This window comes from Phodopus roborovskii, unplaced genomic scaffold, assembly GCF_943737965.1.
Source record: "Phodopus roborovskii unplaced genomic scaffold, PHOROB, whole genome shotgun sequence".
NCBI lineage: Eukaryota > Metazoa > Chordata > Mammalia > Rodentia > Cricetidae > Phodopus > Phodopus roborovskii.
In genome coordinates, this window is record NW_026125414.1 from 85,429 (window position 1) to 103,366 (window position 17,938).

Sequence of the window (17,938 nt, forward strand, 5' to 3'; positions counted from 1 at the left end):
AAATAATAGCAAAAAAAAACCCTGAAATACTGAATATTCAGAAGTAAAAGATATAGCTAGCAGTTTAAAAAAAAATAGTAGCAATGATTCCATGATTTCCAATACAAGTCAGAGGAGTAAGGCAAAAGCCTCAACTGTCAGAACCTGCCCATTGCAGGAACCAGCATTCACCCTTGCTACCCACCAAATCCTGTACTCACCATGCCGTCACAGTCATTCAACACACCAACCACGTGGTGCAGATGCTCTTTGTCCAGTTTCCATTGGCTCTTCATGATGAGACCCGTGGCTTCTCCTTCTGTTGAGGTCCTAGTATATAGCTTAGAGCTTCAGGTGCCCTGATGTCTGCCTGTCTACTAGACAGTAAATTCCTTGAGGATGGGGGTCTCTTGATTCTGTGAGGTCTGCTGCCACCCTGTACCTGGTTCCTGCATACTCCTCCTTTACCATATGCTCTAGTTTGGATCCTGAACACACTCCAAAGGTATTGGAGGCTAATTTCCCATAGCACTATCAGGTGGTAGAACCTTTAAAGGAAAAGTCTAGAAGAAGGAAGTTAGGGCATTGGGGCATGTCCTCAAAGAAGGCTGTGTAACTGTGGCCCCTCCTTTTCATCTATCTCAGCTTCAAAGCCACCCTGCCAGGAAGTATTGCCTCATCGTAGACCCAAAGGCAAGACGTCTGAGCATCCTGTGAGACCCTGAGCCACCATAAGCCTTTCTTTTAAATGTGATTGTCTCAGATATTTTGTTACAGTGAAGGAAGCTAGCTAACCTCCTTGGCAAAGTGACTCCCAAGAAATAGAGCTAGCCATGGGTCATCGGTGACCACAGTTCACGTTTCTAGACCTTTCCTTGTGCTAAGCTCTGCATTATCTCTGCTACTGCTGCCTATAGTAATTGGTCCTGTGAGATGGCTGCTGTAGGAAGACATGGGAAGTCAGGAGTAAGCCAGTATGCCTGAGCCATGGGTCAGAAGGTGGCACAGGTCAGACCTAGTCCACGGTTGAAACAAAACTTCCTCTGTCCCCCACGTCACTGAGAGCACACAAAGCCAGACCAAAACAGCTGTGCTCCTTCTCTGAATGTCACCTACAGGAAGCATGTGTGTATGACAGGCAGTTTTTACTACATTTGTCTGATAGTTTTGCCTCAATCCTATGACAGTTAAAGCATAATGGAGGAGCAAAACCTGCTCCCTGTCATGATAGTGACTGATACTACAACATTTGACTGGACAGCCAGAACTCATGGTCTCACTAAAAGCCTCATTCTGGGCATCACAGGCTTTGAAACTCTCAGGCTGTACTGGTGGGGACAATCTTCTTTTCTATGGCTTGATTGTGTGACAACGTGTACATTCCAGCTCCTTTCTAAGAATAGAGGGAGAAAAAAGCAAAGCAAGGAGAGGAGGAAAGTGGGAGGGTTAGAGGGGGAGTGAAGGAGAGGGAGAGGAGAAGGGAGGAGGGGGGAGGGGGAAAAAGAGAAGGGAGGGGAGGAAAAGGAAGGGAGAGAATGAGAGCAGAGGAGGGTGGGGAAGGGCAGAGAGGAGGGGAAGGGGGAGGGGGGGAGAAAAAATTCAGCCCCTGCTCTTTTGAGAACTGTCTGTCTGCTTCCAAGTGCCCCACAATAGTGCATGTTCCAAGGGAAGAGAACATTTTTTTAAACGTTGAGGTTTTAGCTATTGCAGACTATATTCATAAATCCTTCATTCCTGTCTAGAATGGGTGGGGTGAGACAAAAGGGGAAGCAGAAACATTGGCCCGCATTACCAGAGGGGATGGAAAGAAATCGGGACAAAGTAAAAGCTAGTGCTGGTTTTCTGTGTACGGTTTTAAGATGTGATGACAATGATAAAAATAATGCCTGAGTGATAAGATTAAGTAGTGGCAGATATTAACATCTGGAATCAGCAAACAGTGGTAGAATTATTCAGACTACTTATTTTTCTCATTAAAATCATACACAAATGGCACATACATTTCAGCTTGGGTTTACAAGCAACCCAAAATAATAGCATTGATAGTTCAGTTGGCAGGATTCTCACATTAGCATTGTCCTGACTGAGCTTGCCAAATGGCCTTTACACCACCATGACAGACAGGAACTACCCCCATTTGACTAGAACAGAAAGAGTTCCAATGGCTGAGTAGCTCACACTAGGTCACACAGTAAAAGGAAATCCTCTTCAGCCTGCCCCGAGCAGAGGGAATAAGCAAACAGCATCAAGCCAGTGAGGCCCAGACACTAGAGTCTCTGTTGCTTTGACTAAGTATCTCTGTGCCGTGTCCTTAGGGACAGTAAGGGAAACGTGCTCTAAGCCACTCAGCCCCAAACTAGTACGATGATTTTCTCCCTTGTGAATGTTTAATTTTTTTTTTCCTGCTCATCTGGTTCTAACTGGCTACCAGCTCTCATCCTCGCTGCTCATGGCTCTTCTAGAGTGATGGTTCTGAAGCAGCATCCGATCCTCTTGGCAGTTGGGAATATCCAAGCTTCAGCCCAGCCCCAGAGTCATCAGTTCTGGGACACAGTACAACAGTCTGTGGTGCCTCTGGTGCTATTCAGTTTCCCAAAGCAGCTAGCCTAGCTACCCTCTCTTTAATCTGGTGTACTTCCTGGGATGGTGTGTATCAACCTCAACAGTATTAACATCTTGCGTCTGGTGGTTATTTGGGGAAGATATCCTGTTGTGCTTTATAAGATATTAGCAACATCATATAGTTAGCCCCTACTCCCCAGATGTCAGGAACATCCCTCTTAGTCCTTAATACCCAGAAGATTCTGATATTGACACCTATCCCCAAGAGACACAACATTACCCCTAGCTGATCAGCACAGGTCTGGGTCATGACCCAAGTGCTAGGATATTTTTCACTAACTCCCTAATCCTTATGCAATCCAATATCGAAAACTATTTCTTATAAATGTTTCTGTTGGTGAATAGCTTGAGTCTGCAACAAGTTAAAGAAAAACTAAGCTTGTAGCATTGGACTTGAAGAAGAAAAACTAAGCTTGTAGCATTGGACACAAAGTAACAATATGCCTTCCTATAATGGGGACATTGTTTACCTACAATGAGTAGGGGGTCACAAGGGCAGAATTTCACATATCTGCCAGGTTCTAGATTTTGCCCTTGCTTCTGGTTGTCAGACATGTTCCAGAAAAGCAGCACAAACTGGCATTAGGCACACTAAATGAGACATCCCTTTGCACAAAAACACAAAATACAAAAGTGGACATAAAAGGTACTTGGGGGAATGTAGCCATTCTGAAAACAGGTCCTCACATGTGTAACCTGTGTCTGGCAGCTTTAAGCGACAGGCACCCTGTCCCTTTTATGACATTGACTTGATACAATCCAAGTCAAGTACATGAGTTGCAATTTCTACATTAATTTACTGTCTTAGATTGTGCATATACTTCAGCTGGTTGAAGAAGGCCATTGTCCCCTGTAGTCTGCAGTGCTGCTCTGAACCCCTCTGCAGAAAGGGGAGACAAGATGAGGGCTTCCCCCACAGGATATGTGTCTCCCTGGCCTTCCATGGACCTCCTAGAAAGCTGTGACCTTGTCACCCAAAGCCGGGTTATGGCAGGCAGACAACCATCTGTAACCTAAGCTGCCACTTCCTCCTACTCAATGTTCTGTATACCATTTCACTTTACAAAAAGTGAAAATGTTTCTTTGGAACACTGATACCTTGGAATAGAAAGTAAATCTCTGAGAACCTACATGCTGCCATTTCAGAACACGAAAACCATGATCCTGAATTCATGAGTTAGAGTCACTGATCAGGGTGAGTTGGAAGCATTTATGCATTCAGTACTGACTCTCAGCTAGGTATCACATGCTGTTCTCAAAGAGACATAAACATGAGGTTTTCATAACACAGGCCTTTTATGGCAATAAAAATAAGCTATGACTCCCCATGCTCCAAAATGACCCTTTGAAACGGTTTGACTTGACAACTTGTTTGTTGTTTCTGTCATGGAATTGATCATCACTTGCTAACATTAAAGAAATCAGCAGTTGTTTTTCTGTGGTCAAGATATCACACTAAATAGCTGCTAACCAAGTGCGGCCCTTGCTTAAACTGTTCCATCCATCAAAGTATTTTTAAAGTCCAAGACCTTTTTCTTAGGCAACATTAATTATACCAGAACAAGAAAACACAATAAACTTTTGAAAGTTTTCATTTTACATATGTTACAGATGAAGTTTGTATGTACATTACAAATTTTCTGTAAGAAAACATAGCTATATCAGCAAGGGATGCCTTTGGGTGGGAAATTTGGGTGATAGTCTTATTATTCGGTTGTCATTATCTAAATGTGATACAATGTAATTATTGCCACTTCAAAATAATTTATTTTTAATTTTAAGTGTTAATAAATGATAGGGAGGGTGTATCCCCAGTACCCATCAGAAACCCCAAGTGCCTCTATTAAAGAAGAAAGGAAGGGATACAGAGAGAGAGGGAGGGAGGGAGCAAGACAGAAAGAGATAGAGAGAAAGGAAGGAAGAAAGGAAGGGAGGAAGGAGGGAAGAAAGGAAGGAAGAAAAGAAGGAAGGAAGAAGAGAGAAAAGGAAAGAAAAAAAGAAAAGACTGTTCGTTCAGTAGGTAAACAGCCTGGTGACCTGAGTTATTCCCTGGGTTCACATGGTGGAAGGAGACAACCAACTCTGATTGCCACACTTTTGCTGTCTCACACACACACACATAATATTTTAAAGTCAGAAAGCTGTGCACTGGACTGTTTGCTTCCAAGATGCCCCCTCCTTTTATATGTTTTATTGCTAAGACAGGGTGAGCTGAAAGATCTCCCAGTCTTTGAGCTGATTCTAGCTCTTGGCAAGTTGGCATTAAAGCACGATCCTTGTCTTTGTAAGAGTGATTCAGCCCGGAAATCATGCCTTGTGCCTTTACTTGCACCAGACACTAGGCAGCCAGAGGCATAGAATTATTCGTGACATTCCCAAAGCTCGTCAGAGTTTAGAGCAGTGTTTTAGTGGAGATCTGTGGATGTCCTTGGACAAAGTTCATGTGGAAAGTTTGATAAGCCTGTTGAGACTGGTTACAGTGACACAAGGAAGAGGAGGGGCCAGGTTGGAGAAAAGGAAAGGCTTCTTTCAAAAGCCATTGTGAAAGGGAGAAAACCTCTGATATCTGGCCACTGTGTTCACACACAGCAGTAAAAGTGCATCTGGGGATACAAGCAGGGGTGGGGTGGGGGTGGGGTGCGCACCTGGGCCAGCCTTGCCATTTCTCACTTCCCTCTCACCTTTTCAGCTGTTGGCGGGGCGCTGGCCTTTTGACCACAACGATTTTGGAGTATTTCTCTGCAAGTTGTTCCCCTTTTTGCAGAAGTCCTCTGTCGGCATCACCGTCTTGAATCTCTGCGCTCTCAGTGTCGACAGGTAACACGCCTCTTTCCTTTTTTATCTTTAGAGGGGTTTAGAAAATCATTTTTCTCAGAAAAAGAGTCAGAGAGTCTATTTCAGAGACAATTGTTAACCAAGGCCAAGAGAGTTAGGACATTCATACTCTTGCCAGCAGTGTTTAGAATTGCTGCCCACATTTGCTAATTAGTATCCATCTCAGACTCACACAATATGTACCTAGCACATTTTGTCAATGATACTCAGTAGACCTCCTTAAGACAATAAAAATAAAATAAAATTAGTTGTAACATGAATAATAAAAGACCCAGAAATAGATTTTGGGAGTTCAGGCTTCAAACTGAAGATCAGAGAAGCAAAGCAGCCAAGCCAGTAGATCTTACCTCTACCCAGCTGAAATGGTAATCCTGTCTCCCAGAATCCTAAGAGGCAAAAGCTCTCAGTTCCTGTCTCCTCCTCTTTAAACTCCTTCCTCTGACCAGCCATATCACTACTGTCTCCACCTCCCTAGTGCTGGGATTAAAGGCGTGAGCTCTGTTTCTCTTTTAGACTAATTCATTCTAGTATAGGCCTGGGTAGCCTTGAACTCAGAAAGATCATCTGCCTTTGTCTCCTGAGTCCTGGTATTAAAGGTATGTGCTACTACTGCCTGACCTCTATGGCTAACTAGTATGGCTGCTTTGCTATTTCGATCTCCAGTGGCTTTAATAAATATGTTGCCACAATTAGTATATTGATGGAATAATCTTGCTGAAAACAAGATACCTAGAATATGCAATTCCTGTATTTTCGACTGGTAATATACTGTTATCATTAAGAAAAGGAAAATACTGTCGAGTTTTATTTCAAGTGCTTGAGCCAAGCAATAAATGTACAAGGTTGTTATGGTTTTTACCATACTTTTTTGAATGCCCAAAGTGTTTCATATTTCTCAAGACAGGGCAACAAAAGAAATAGCTATCCAGTTCTAAAAGACACATAATCCTCACAAATGACTTAGGAAGAGCTTCCTAAACGGATGATTGCAAATCCATGCATGGGGTGACTGATGGAGAGAAGTTGCAACAACAACAAAAGGAATAGCCAAAGGTTTCTGAACATTTGATGATCAGAAATTAATTCAGAACCAAATGTGTAGGTGAACCAAAGGTATCTGTACTATTTGCCCATGTTGCACCAAGTGGCTTGGCTACATGCAACCTTGGTTCTGAACACACAGCATGACCTTACAGTGTGTATGTCCTCACACCACACAGAGCTAGTATTCACTTCCTAAAACACCATAGCACAGATTCAAGACTACTGTATTTTATGAATTGCAGTACTTATCATTCACATTAAACATAATGGTTTCATTATAGAAAACAAAGACTTGGAATACTTCCCTGCCTTCATTGCTAAGCATGTGCATGTCTTTGCTTAGACTTGTGTTGGAATCTTTGATTTTAAGACCTCTGCTGTTAGAGCCATTGACTTGAGTTTCATTTTAAAATATCATTAAATGAACTGGAATTAGAATAGCCTTTCCAACAATTTCCAAAATGGTCCTCAACTTTTGCCATTTTGTACCATGTATTGTAAAAAAGAAAAAAAGATATTCTCAGCATTGACAACAATAAAATCATAAAATCAGTCAGTTCCAAAAATCATTGAAGATGGTCCACATGGTACAGTATCAAAGAGTCAGCAAAGATACAATTTTTTAAATTATTTTATTTACATATGTGTGTGCAAGCACCCACAGAGGCCAGAAGAGAGCACCAGACCCCTTGAAGCTGGAGTTAACAGGTTGTGAGTTGCCCAATATGGGTGCTGAGAAGTGAAGCTGGGTCCTCTTCAAGAGCGGCAAACACGTTTAACCACTAAGCCATCTCCACCCCCCTTTCCAAAATAATATTCTTTATGTAAAAATAAGCAAGTACTTCATGTCAATAATGTATAACATTGCACCCATTTTTAATAAGTGATAAAACTGGAGCAGTGAGCTGACCCGATGGGTAAAATCACTAGCCTTGTAAGCCCCATGTCTTGAGTTCAAAGTTCAGAACTGATGTAAAGTGGACGCAAAGAGCTGACTGCACAAGCTGGCCCTCTGACCTCTACAAATGCCCTGTGACCTCACACACATTTACATCACACACACACACACACACACACACACACACACACACACACAACATAATAAATAATAAGGAAAAATAAAATTATATGTATACAAAAATTAGGTAATTCACTCATGGTACATTACCATTAAATGTTTCATCTGCATGCCTGTTCTATATATTTATATACATGGTGTCTCATGGAAATTTTCTCAGACAAGGGACTAAAGAGCTGGGTCCATGGTTGAGACCATGCATGTTCTTCCAGAGGACCAGAGTTTGGAGCCTGATACCCAGATTGGGTGTGTTTCAACCACCTATTATTCCAGCTCCTCTGACTCCATGACACCTGGCATACCCAACAGACACGCACAGTTAAAAACAGTAAAATTTTAAGAAAACTTGGAGATAGAGTGATAGCTCAGGGGTTAGAGGACTGGCTGCTCTTGCACAGGACCTGAGTTCAGTTCCCAAAATCCATAGGGCAGCTCAAAACAGTCTATAAGTCCAACCCCAGGAAATCCACCACCTCTTAGGCATTCAGGAATGCATAGGTGCACAGATATACATGCAGGCAAAACACCCATTAAACAAACATATTAAACAAAATAAAGTTCAGGCTGGAGAGATGGCTCAAGTGTCAGAGCATTGGCTGCTCTTCCAAAAGACAGGGGTTCCCAGCACACAATGGTGGCTCAAAACCCACACCTTCCTCTGGCCTCTGGGAGCCCTGCATGCACATGATGCAGACAAACACCACACACATAAAATGTAAATAAAACTGGAAACAATTCTCAGGCAAAAAGGATCACAATGGAAATTTTTAAGATGACCTTTAAAAAAAGTAAGAGAGAGAGACCTGGTTTAAACGAGGCTTGATGATGGTGACACACATCTTTAATCCCAGCACTCTGGAGGCAGAGGCAGGCAGAACTCTGAGTTTGAGGCCAGCCTGGTCCACAGAGCAAGTTCCAGGACAGCTAGGGCTATTCTCTCTCTCTCTCTCTCTCTCTCTCTCTCTCTCTCTCTCTCTCTCTCTCTCTCTCTCTTTCTCTTTCTCTCTCTCTCTCTCTTTCTCTCTCCCTCTCTCTCAAGAAGAGGAGGAAACAGAGAAAGAGAAGAAGAAGATGATGATCTGGTTTCTGTGTACTTCTAGATGATGCTACCTTCAACCTCTAACATCCACAGTGGCAATTATTATAAAGAATCAAAGTGAGACCATTACTTCTGTGGCACTCTTGCATATTTAATGTGATGCTGTGTGTTTGGTTTACAATATGGCTTTTGGTTTATGTACAACTTAGAAAAGCTTGCCTTTATTTTTGAGTCATACCTCTAATAATACTGCCATCCACCCTGAGAGAAGCTCAATCTCATAAAGAGCAGCTAAGTGTTTAGAGACAGTCAATTATGATTTATAATTTTAAAATAAAACTATTACTGTTAAGACTCCAAAACATATTAGTAGTTATAAATTGTAATGGTATCCTTTTGGATAGAGCCATGGCCCTGATAACTGAAACACAAAATAAGTAAAATGTTTTGTACTGTTATTTAAAATAAATTTATTTGCTAAAGCTAAAACACAGAAAAATAATTCCATCAATAGTTTAAAATGCAGTGGTATAGATGATAAGAATGTCCCCATTTCTGTGGTTTAATGAGAAAACTAGAAACAACTTCACTAGTTATTAAAATCTTCAGCAATCCATTGAGAGACAAGTTCTGTGTTAGCTGCTTTCACTTCATGTCAGATGCTAAGAGCTGCTGCCTTAGGTCAGTGATGAGCACCTACTAGGCATGTGCAAAGCCCTACATTTAATTCCCAGTAGAAGAAATGAAAATCAACATAAGAGGCCACTGAACAGTTCCCAGTGACTAAACAGTAGATTGTGGTGTGTCAGCCATTTCCCTAAGAAACTAAACAAACACCAGCATCCTGCTTTGAGTCACTAACAAATTCTCATTGTCATTCCCTCCATAAGCATGCCAATTTAAGTTCTCCCTTCACCTAAGGGTTGTATTATCAAGTACCAGTGGGATTGTGGTCAGCATGGCTGCCTCCTCATGTGATGTAAGATCTGAAAATGAGAGGCTTTAGGTGATGCCTGTAACATTACTGGTAGAAGAAAAACACTTACTGCATTTATCAGTGTGTATGATTAGACATGTATTCTCATTACATTATTTGTTTAAAATTTTTAAAATATGTATAAAAGCCCTGTGGGGGGGAAAGTAACAAGGAAATAGTTGTTACAAAAGGAAGAACATGTTATTCCTGCACCTTGTTCAATGTTTAAAAGCTACAGTGTTTAACCAATATGATACAGTCAGAAAGATTCTAACAAATCAATGGGACCAGAGTGGGTGTCAGAGTGAACATTTATGTAATGGGTGCTCATACCACTAAATAAATGTGGAAAGAATGACTCCTTTATTAGTAGTACTATTTAGCCACCTGAGAGGAAACAGTTTAAGTCTTACTGGTCCCTATATATCAACAGTAAAGTGTGTAATCACCATTTATTGAATATGTATAAGAAACAGACACTATAGAAATAATTTTCTCAGACTGGGTATTACTGTAATTATCCCCACTTTACAAATAGGAAGGCAGGGGTTGAAAAGTTTAGTCAAGTCCACAAAACCATGACGCCTGGGAGTCAGTAACAAATGGGTTGTCTTTACTGTTCACCACTGAACTCAAGAGTGCAAAATCTCAAACCATGAAACAGCAGAAGAGAAGAATACATTTTGATCTCTGGAAAAGAAGAACCCTATCAGGGGCTGGAGAGATGGCTTCCAGGTTAAGAGCACACACTGCTCTTGCAGAGGACCTGGGTTCAGTTCCCTGAACCCACACGGTGTGGCTCACAGCCTCCTGTAACTCCAGTTGCAGATCTGAAGTCCTTTTCTGGCAACTGCGTGGATGTGGTGCACATAAACTCACAAGGCACACACGTGTGTGTATAAAATAAGTAAACCTTTAAAAAAGAAAAGGAAAACCTCTGAACTTAGAAAGACTAGAAACTCTGAATGTGATCACAAATGCATTTTAATATTTATTTAATATTTATTAATTATTTATAAAATATTTATAAATTATTTTAATATTTTATTTAATCTAACTGAATGTACACCTTTATTCCAGAAGAGGGCATCAGACCCAGCTGTAGGTATTTTGTGAGCCACCATGTGGTTTCTGGGAATTGAACTCAGGACCTCTGGAAAAGCAGTCAGTGCTTTTAAGTGCTGAGACATCTTGCCAGCTCTACAAATATATTTTAAGAGATAAATTTTTAAAATTCACACCAAATACTCATAACATTTTTTAAAATTAATAGGGCAATGTCTTAGTCACTGTTCTATTGCTTTGAAGAGACACCATGACCAAGGCAACTCTTATAAAAGAAGGCATTTTATTAAGGGCTGGTAGTTTCAGAGGGTTAGTCTATTATTATCATGGCAGGAATCAGACAGTCATAGCACTGTAGCTGAGAGCTTCATATCCTGATCTTCAGACAGCAGGAGGAGAGAGGGAGAGGGAGAAAGAGAGAGAAAGAGAGAGAAAGAGAGAGAGAGAGAGAGAGAGAGAGAGAGAGAGAGAGAGAAACTGGGCCTAGCCTGGGATTTTGAACCCTCAAGCCCACCCCCAGAGACATACCTCCTCCATCAAGAACATACCTCCTCCATCAAGAACATACCTCCTAATTCTCCCCAAACACTTCAACTGGGGCCTAAGCATGATGAACCTATGTGGGCCAGTATCACCGGTTCCTCCTCATTGTTTTCCCATTTTCTAATCTCCATGGCTTCAATCAGCCCAGCAGGGGAAGGGGCAGCTTAGGGCACTGTGGTGGTGTGAAAGAAAAAGGCCCCACAGGAGTGGCACTATTAGGTGTGGCTTTGTTGTAGGAAGTGTGTCACTGTGGGGTGGGCTTTGAGGTTTCCTATGTTCAAGCTGCAATCAGTGTGGGACACAGTTGCTTCCTGATGACTAAGGATCAAGATATAGAACTCTCAGCTCCTTCTCCAGCACTGTGTCTGCCCGTGTGCCGCCATACTTTCCATCATGATGATAATGAACTAAATTTCTGAAACTGTAAGCCAGACGCAATTACGTTTTCTTTTATAAGAGTTGCTGTAGCCATGGTGTTTCTTCACAGTAATAGAAACTCTAACTAAGACAGTCACTAACATCACACACATCTGTTGTGGGTACCCTCTCCATAGCACCTCCTTTCTCAAGTTACTTATGAACTACATGTTTCATGTCAGTCTTGAGTCAAGTCTCAAATAACACGCAGTTCTTCATTTAGAAAGGAGAAAAATAATAATGACAAAAATTATTTCATTCAGATGTGGTCTGACTTTTAGATGAAGGAGATGAGCCATTTTAAAATGTCATTCTGCTGATGCGGCCTTCATCCAGGAGACTTCTCCTTAGAAACAAACTCATCATCCTTTATTTGTGGCCTTCACCCTTGTGTTCATTTGATGTTGACTTTGAGGACCCACACAAGGGGTATGGAGTTGACATTTATATTTCAAAAGCTTTCATACTGGAGAAAGAACCACATTCATAATTCCTCTGTTGTTTTTTTCCATATCCTGTTATTTTGTGTGTGTGTGTGTGTGTGTGTGTGTGTGTGTGTGTGTGTGTGTGTGTGTTACACATCAGTGCTGGTGCACCTGACAGAGGTGCTGGGAATTGAACCTGTGTCCTCTAGCATGCTGAAGCAATGTTCTGACCCCTACTCTTAGTTGCTGTAGATGGATAGCACTTGCTCTGAGCCATTGCTTGATTTCACTACACTCCACTGGAAGGAGGAACTGCTTTTTCCAAATGAAACAGACAAGAAAAGGGGAGTCTGGAGTCTTTTTTTAAAAAAAAATTGCAGTTTTTAAAACCATATTTTTCTTGTCTGAACCAAATTACCACCCAGGCAGAGTTGCCATGGTATTTTAACGATATTTAATGATAATCATCTTTCATTTTGGAGTTGTTAGAGAGAAAGTCTGTATCTAAGTACTTTTGAATTTCTTTCCTAATTACTTACTGAAATGCAGAATGCAATAAAAACCAAAGAAATGTCCCAGCTTTGTCGCCTCGGAGCTGAGTCAGATACATAACAGCAGGTCATAGATGACACCTGGTTGATGAGCTTTCATTTTTTTTTTATCTGTGGCCTTGCCTGTCTGAGTTTACCCTTCTTACTAATCCTCCTCACATTTAACTAGTATTTACTTTCCTTAAATTTATGTCCTTATTCTCTTATGAAAAAGATAAGAGAAAATTTTCAGAAATAAATTTAAGAACAAGTTTTGACCTCTGTTGAGCTTTATCAGTAAACTTTTTAATGCAAAAATTAAGTATACTTTTACAAGGAACAAACTTTTCCCAGAAAAACTATGAATAATTGACTGTTAGCAACCATTAAATGTTTTTGCAGCTGTTATGAGCTTCAAATGTTACTTTTACTTTATTTGGGGAAGAACGAAGAAGAAAGGCAACTCAATGCTGCTCTTTGTGAAGTTAATGGTCTTGTTTAAAGTAGAAGATGATGACAGGGTCAAGCAATAAACAGGCCTGGGTACGGATCCAACTTGTAGTTAGAAGATGTCTGGAGAAGGAGCCTATAAAAAGATACAACTTATTTAGTGACTCTTCCAGAGCAATGTATGATTAAATTCCTAGAAAAGCTGCAAGATCCATCAGGAAGGTGGCTTTTCTTCGTGTGCCTTTACTTCAGGCATGATGCCTGCCCTGTAGGTCATTTGCTCAGTGCCCTTCTTCCCTCAGTCTCACAGACAGATCCTAACTTCACAAGTGTGTTTCTGAAGTGCAAGTCTTACACTTGGGTTTAGTCTCTTCTTGTTCTACTGTGGTTCCTGACTGCTGTACAGTAAGAGTGAAGACACAGAAGTTAATGAACCAAAGAGATGGGATGTGGACAAAGTCACACTCTGACTAGGGCAACTGAGGACCTCATTTTGGGTCTGTTCCCTGCAGCACGTACCTCATCATCCTTTATCTTACTCTACTGTCAAGATCAGGCAACTGGTTACTTTTGCTAACCCCATTTCTCTTTGATAACCAGCTACTCTCAAACTCAGCCATTTAAAACAACCATTTTATCAGATCTTACCGTGTTATTCAGGAATTTGGACACTTCTGCTCCTTGTCACCTCAGTTGGGGTCATGGGTAGTTTGCAGCTGGCACTGAGCTTGTCCACAACTCACTTGTCTGACCCCTTGGCAGAACAGCTGGAAGTTTCTGGGCCTCCCAGCCTTCTGCCATGGCAGGACTGTGGTACCAGTCTATCAGAGTCCCAGCCCTGGAATGGGCAAGCTCAATTTGCAAACATTTGCCTCTCCTGCTCACCCAACTCTTGTGGATTCTTGTGAGAATCCTCTCTGCTAGGATTTTTCCTCCAGTCTTCTGTATGGCAGTTTGTTCATCATGTGAAGATATTAATCAAAGCTAACCATCACAAATGATAGCTTGTTCTTACTTAGATAGGCAAAGGAAAAGACCTTCACCTTACCCAGAAGAGCAAAACAGAAGGAACCCCAGGATGTTCCAGTGTGAACAGGCATTTGTCAATGGGCATTTACCAGATACTGATTTTTATTCCACATGAACCAGCATGCTGAAGCATAGATGTTATCCAGTTAGTTAGGAGACTGAGGCAGGAGGATCTCAGATGTTGGAGTGGACTACAGTGTGAGTTCCAGGCCAGGTTGCACTGCAGAGGGAAACTGCCTCCAGAATAAATGTGTTTGGGCTACCTCTCACTGCCTTCATTTAGCAATGCTACTCCCAAAGTTGCTCACAATGAGAAAAAAAAAATCTATGTGAACAAATGTGTCCTTCACTCCTGTGAGACACTAAAAAGTGACACATAAAAGAAAGACAGCCCTTAAACTGATAAATGCCATGACTACAAGAGAGTGTTTTTTCATATAAACAGAGCAAAAGTATAATTATAACTGATCCAAACCATGTCTATAATATTAGCAATGGCCAGGCAGTGGTAGCACACACCTTTAATTTCAGCACTTGGGAGGCAGAGGCAGGCAGATCTTTGAATTCAAGGCCAACATGGTCTACAGAGTAAGTTCTAGGACAACCAGGGCTATACAGAGAAAGCCTGTCTGAAAAATAAAATAATACCAATGAGCAAAGAATTTTAAAATAAAGATATTTTAAAGTGACCACTTTTGTATTTAATTTTTATTTTATAATGCTTTTAAGTTTGTTTAGCCATAAAAGGTTAATGTAACAATGGCTGTCCCCAGCCTTACTTTCAAAACTCATCACACAGGCTGGATGTATTGCTATATGCCTTTAACTCCACCACTCAGGAAGCAGAAACAGGCAGAGGAAGATCTCTGTGAGTTTGAAGTCAGACTGGTCTACACAGAGAGTTCCAGAATAGCCAGGGTTACACAAAGAGACCCTGTCTTGAAAAGTAAATAATAACAATAATAATAAGAGTTTTCACAAACATGGAGGAAATGCCTCTAGCCTTGGAAACATTTTAAAATCTACTTATAGGGCATACACTAACTATGACAAACAACTTCACATATGTAAAAGATGCTCTATCCTTTTATTCTGACATGTCACATGTTAGGACATAAGGTGATACCACGAGAGACTCCCTGTGAGTCATTAGACCCATCTCCTGGCCCAAGCTTCCCCTTTCATTGGCCGTGGGTGTGGCAATACCCAGCCCTTGCCTTTCTAGTCCTTTGGGTTTCATCTTGAAAACAAGGACAAAAGCAGTAACCCAGAGGTCCCTCCTTGTTTGAACATTATTTGATTCTATGCTTAAAAAAAAAAAAAGAGGATTTGCTTTTGTATGGTTACCTAATCCATGGCTAGCTTGAAAAGCAGGAAGTGTAGTAAAGTGCTTTGTCCAATAAAGTAAAACAGTACATGGTAAAGGGAAAAGACATAGCAAGGATGGGAGAAGACACTTCATTCACCAGGCATCTGTCTGGTACCTGTTGTTCTGTGTACTGGAAACACTGAAAGTGCCTGACTATATGGCAATGAGTTTCTAAATGGAAGGGTTGGCATAGACAGCCAACAAATACAAAGAAAGAACTTTCATTTGGTTCCCTATTGAATAAGTACCATGGAGGAAAAAAAATGCAAACAGAACAAAATAATTCAGGAAGAGGACTCCAAATTTAAATGAGGGTTTCATAAAAAGACAGCTGAGCTGGTAAGGGTGCGGGGTTACAGGTCTGTCACCCTGGCATCCAGGATGGTAATGCAGGAAACAAATTGAAGGCCAACTGTGGCTACATAGCTTGTTCCAGGCCAGCCTTGGATGCATAGTGAAATCTAAATTTAAAGTTTTTTAATGTTTCAAGATATAACTGAGTAAAGTTCTGAAGGAAGAAAGCAAGCTGCTGTGAAGGCCCCTTGTAGGTGTCCCTGGACGGAGAGCAGTCATGGCAGGGTTGGCTCATTCCCATTGCTGTGGCCAAGAAACGTTGTGGCAGGCCAAGGTGGGTACAGACAACAGTTAGGAAAGTGGAAATAATTTACGCAGCATGATAATGGGTGGCAAGAAATGGGAATGCCCTCTTTGTGGGTTTTTGGTTTTATTTTTGGAACAAAGTCTCTCAATGTATCTCTGGCCATCCTGGAATTCGATATGTAGATCAGGCTGACCTCAGACTATCAGTGGTCCTCCTGCCTCTGTCTCTGCCTCCTGAGTCCTGGGATAAAGGTGTGCTGCACCATGCTAAAGGTGGATGTCTTTGAAGGCAGATGTGAAAAGATTTACAAAAAGACCGTGAGTGCCTGGTGGAAGTGGAGTGAAGCTAAGGTTTGGGAACAAGAAGGTAAGAACTGGACAGGGTGACTTTGGGGTGCTAAGGGTGCTCACTGGATACCCAGTGGAACCCCCAAATTGGCAACTCCAAAGTTTGAGGTAGGTTCTAGGCTACTATCAATTTGGGCATTATCAATACATAACTAGTTTAAATGATACTAATTCCATAGGATGAAGGAAATCACCAAGGCAGAGTTCCAAGGACTTAGGCCTAGTGAGATCCACTGCTAAAGATCTGCGGCTAGAGTGGGTTCAGCTAAGGAGATGAGGAGTGCCCAGGACACTGCGGGGAAGCCAAGTGATGGAGTGTTTCAAGAGGAAAGGTCAGTCAGTGGTGACTAGATCTACACTCGCAGAATATGACAACTGAAGATCTCTTTCATACATACATATCAATTAAACTAAAAGCTGTTCAGTAGTTAGAAAAGCATCTGTGTGTGTGTGTGTGTGTGTGTGTGTGTGTGTGTGTGTGTGTTACAATAAACTTCCAAGAAAAAAAATCAATGTTGAAACATCTAGGGTTTCATATTTTCCACCAGCCCCCATGTCCATTGTTCTCATAGTCATTTTTTAATCTTATAAAGATGTTAAGATCCATGCGATAACAAATGGAAAATATTCTAATTCTTTGTGATGTGAGACAATAAAGAACCTGACTAGTTGTAAATCATTAATGAACTAGATTATAAAAGTTACTTCTACATGGGTTAAAAAAAAATCTATATCAGATTATGGGTATGTGTGCCAGTCAGATTTACCTGTTATACAGTATGCAGTGAAGATGGTTTATAAACATAGTCATCATGTTGTCTCGTGCAGATCATCTTCTTCCAAAGATGCCAGCTAGGAAACCCAGCTTCTTCCAGTCATGTGGGCAAAAGTGTCTTATTTCAATCACCTTACTGAATTTAGAGAAGGGAGAAGAGAAAGATTCAACTCAACTGGTATTCTTGGGACACAGACATCCTGTCTCCACTCTAGCTTTTTACTGGACATCAGGCTGCCAGATCAATAAATATAAAAGACCAACACTCATTTTGGTGAATATGGGTGATCTGTACATTGCCTTGGTTTATTGATTAATCTTCAACAGTAAATCTCATGTCCTGCGAACCTCAGGCACCTGTCTCCAATGCTTTGGTCTGTTTTACAATCTTCTGGCACTGTTCAATGAAAGCTATAAAAGAAATGCTTCTTTTCCATTACAGCAAGAAGAAAAATGTCAAGAATGGGACCTCAAAAACACATAATAGAAAAATAAATAAATAAGACCATGCTATATCCCAGGTCTTTTCTTCTGATAGCAGTTACCATCAGGCCATCACATCAAGTCAAACAGCATGAAGTTTCCAAGCCAGATTTTCTTCAGACATGTAGATGTGATTGTTCTCACAAAAATATTAAATAGCCAGGCATAGTGGCACACAATTATAATGCCAGCACTTGGGAAGTAGAGGCAAGAGGGTCAGGAGTTCAAGGTTATTCTAGGAAACATTGTGAATTCTAGGTACATGAGACACTGTCTCATTTCATACACACACCAAAATTATTGGAGTAAAAACTAAGGTAAGCATGATTTC

The 17,938-nt window shown here is 41.1% G+C and overlaps 1 protein-coding gene across 1 annotated transcript in view; it reads left to right on the forward strand.

The window, feature by feature from the left end:
• The window catches only part of LOC127215290 (endothelin-1 receptor-like), a gene marked incomplete at its 3' end in the record, with an annotated part of 46,781 nt that overhangs the window by 19,976 nt on the left and 8,867 nt on the right, over positions 1-17,938 (forward strand). The window contains 1 exon segment of the mRNA XM_051175663.1: positions 5,291-5,418. Coding sequence (XP_051031620.1) covers positions 5,291-5,418 — 128 coding nt within the window.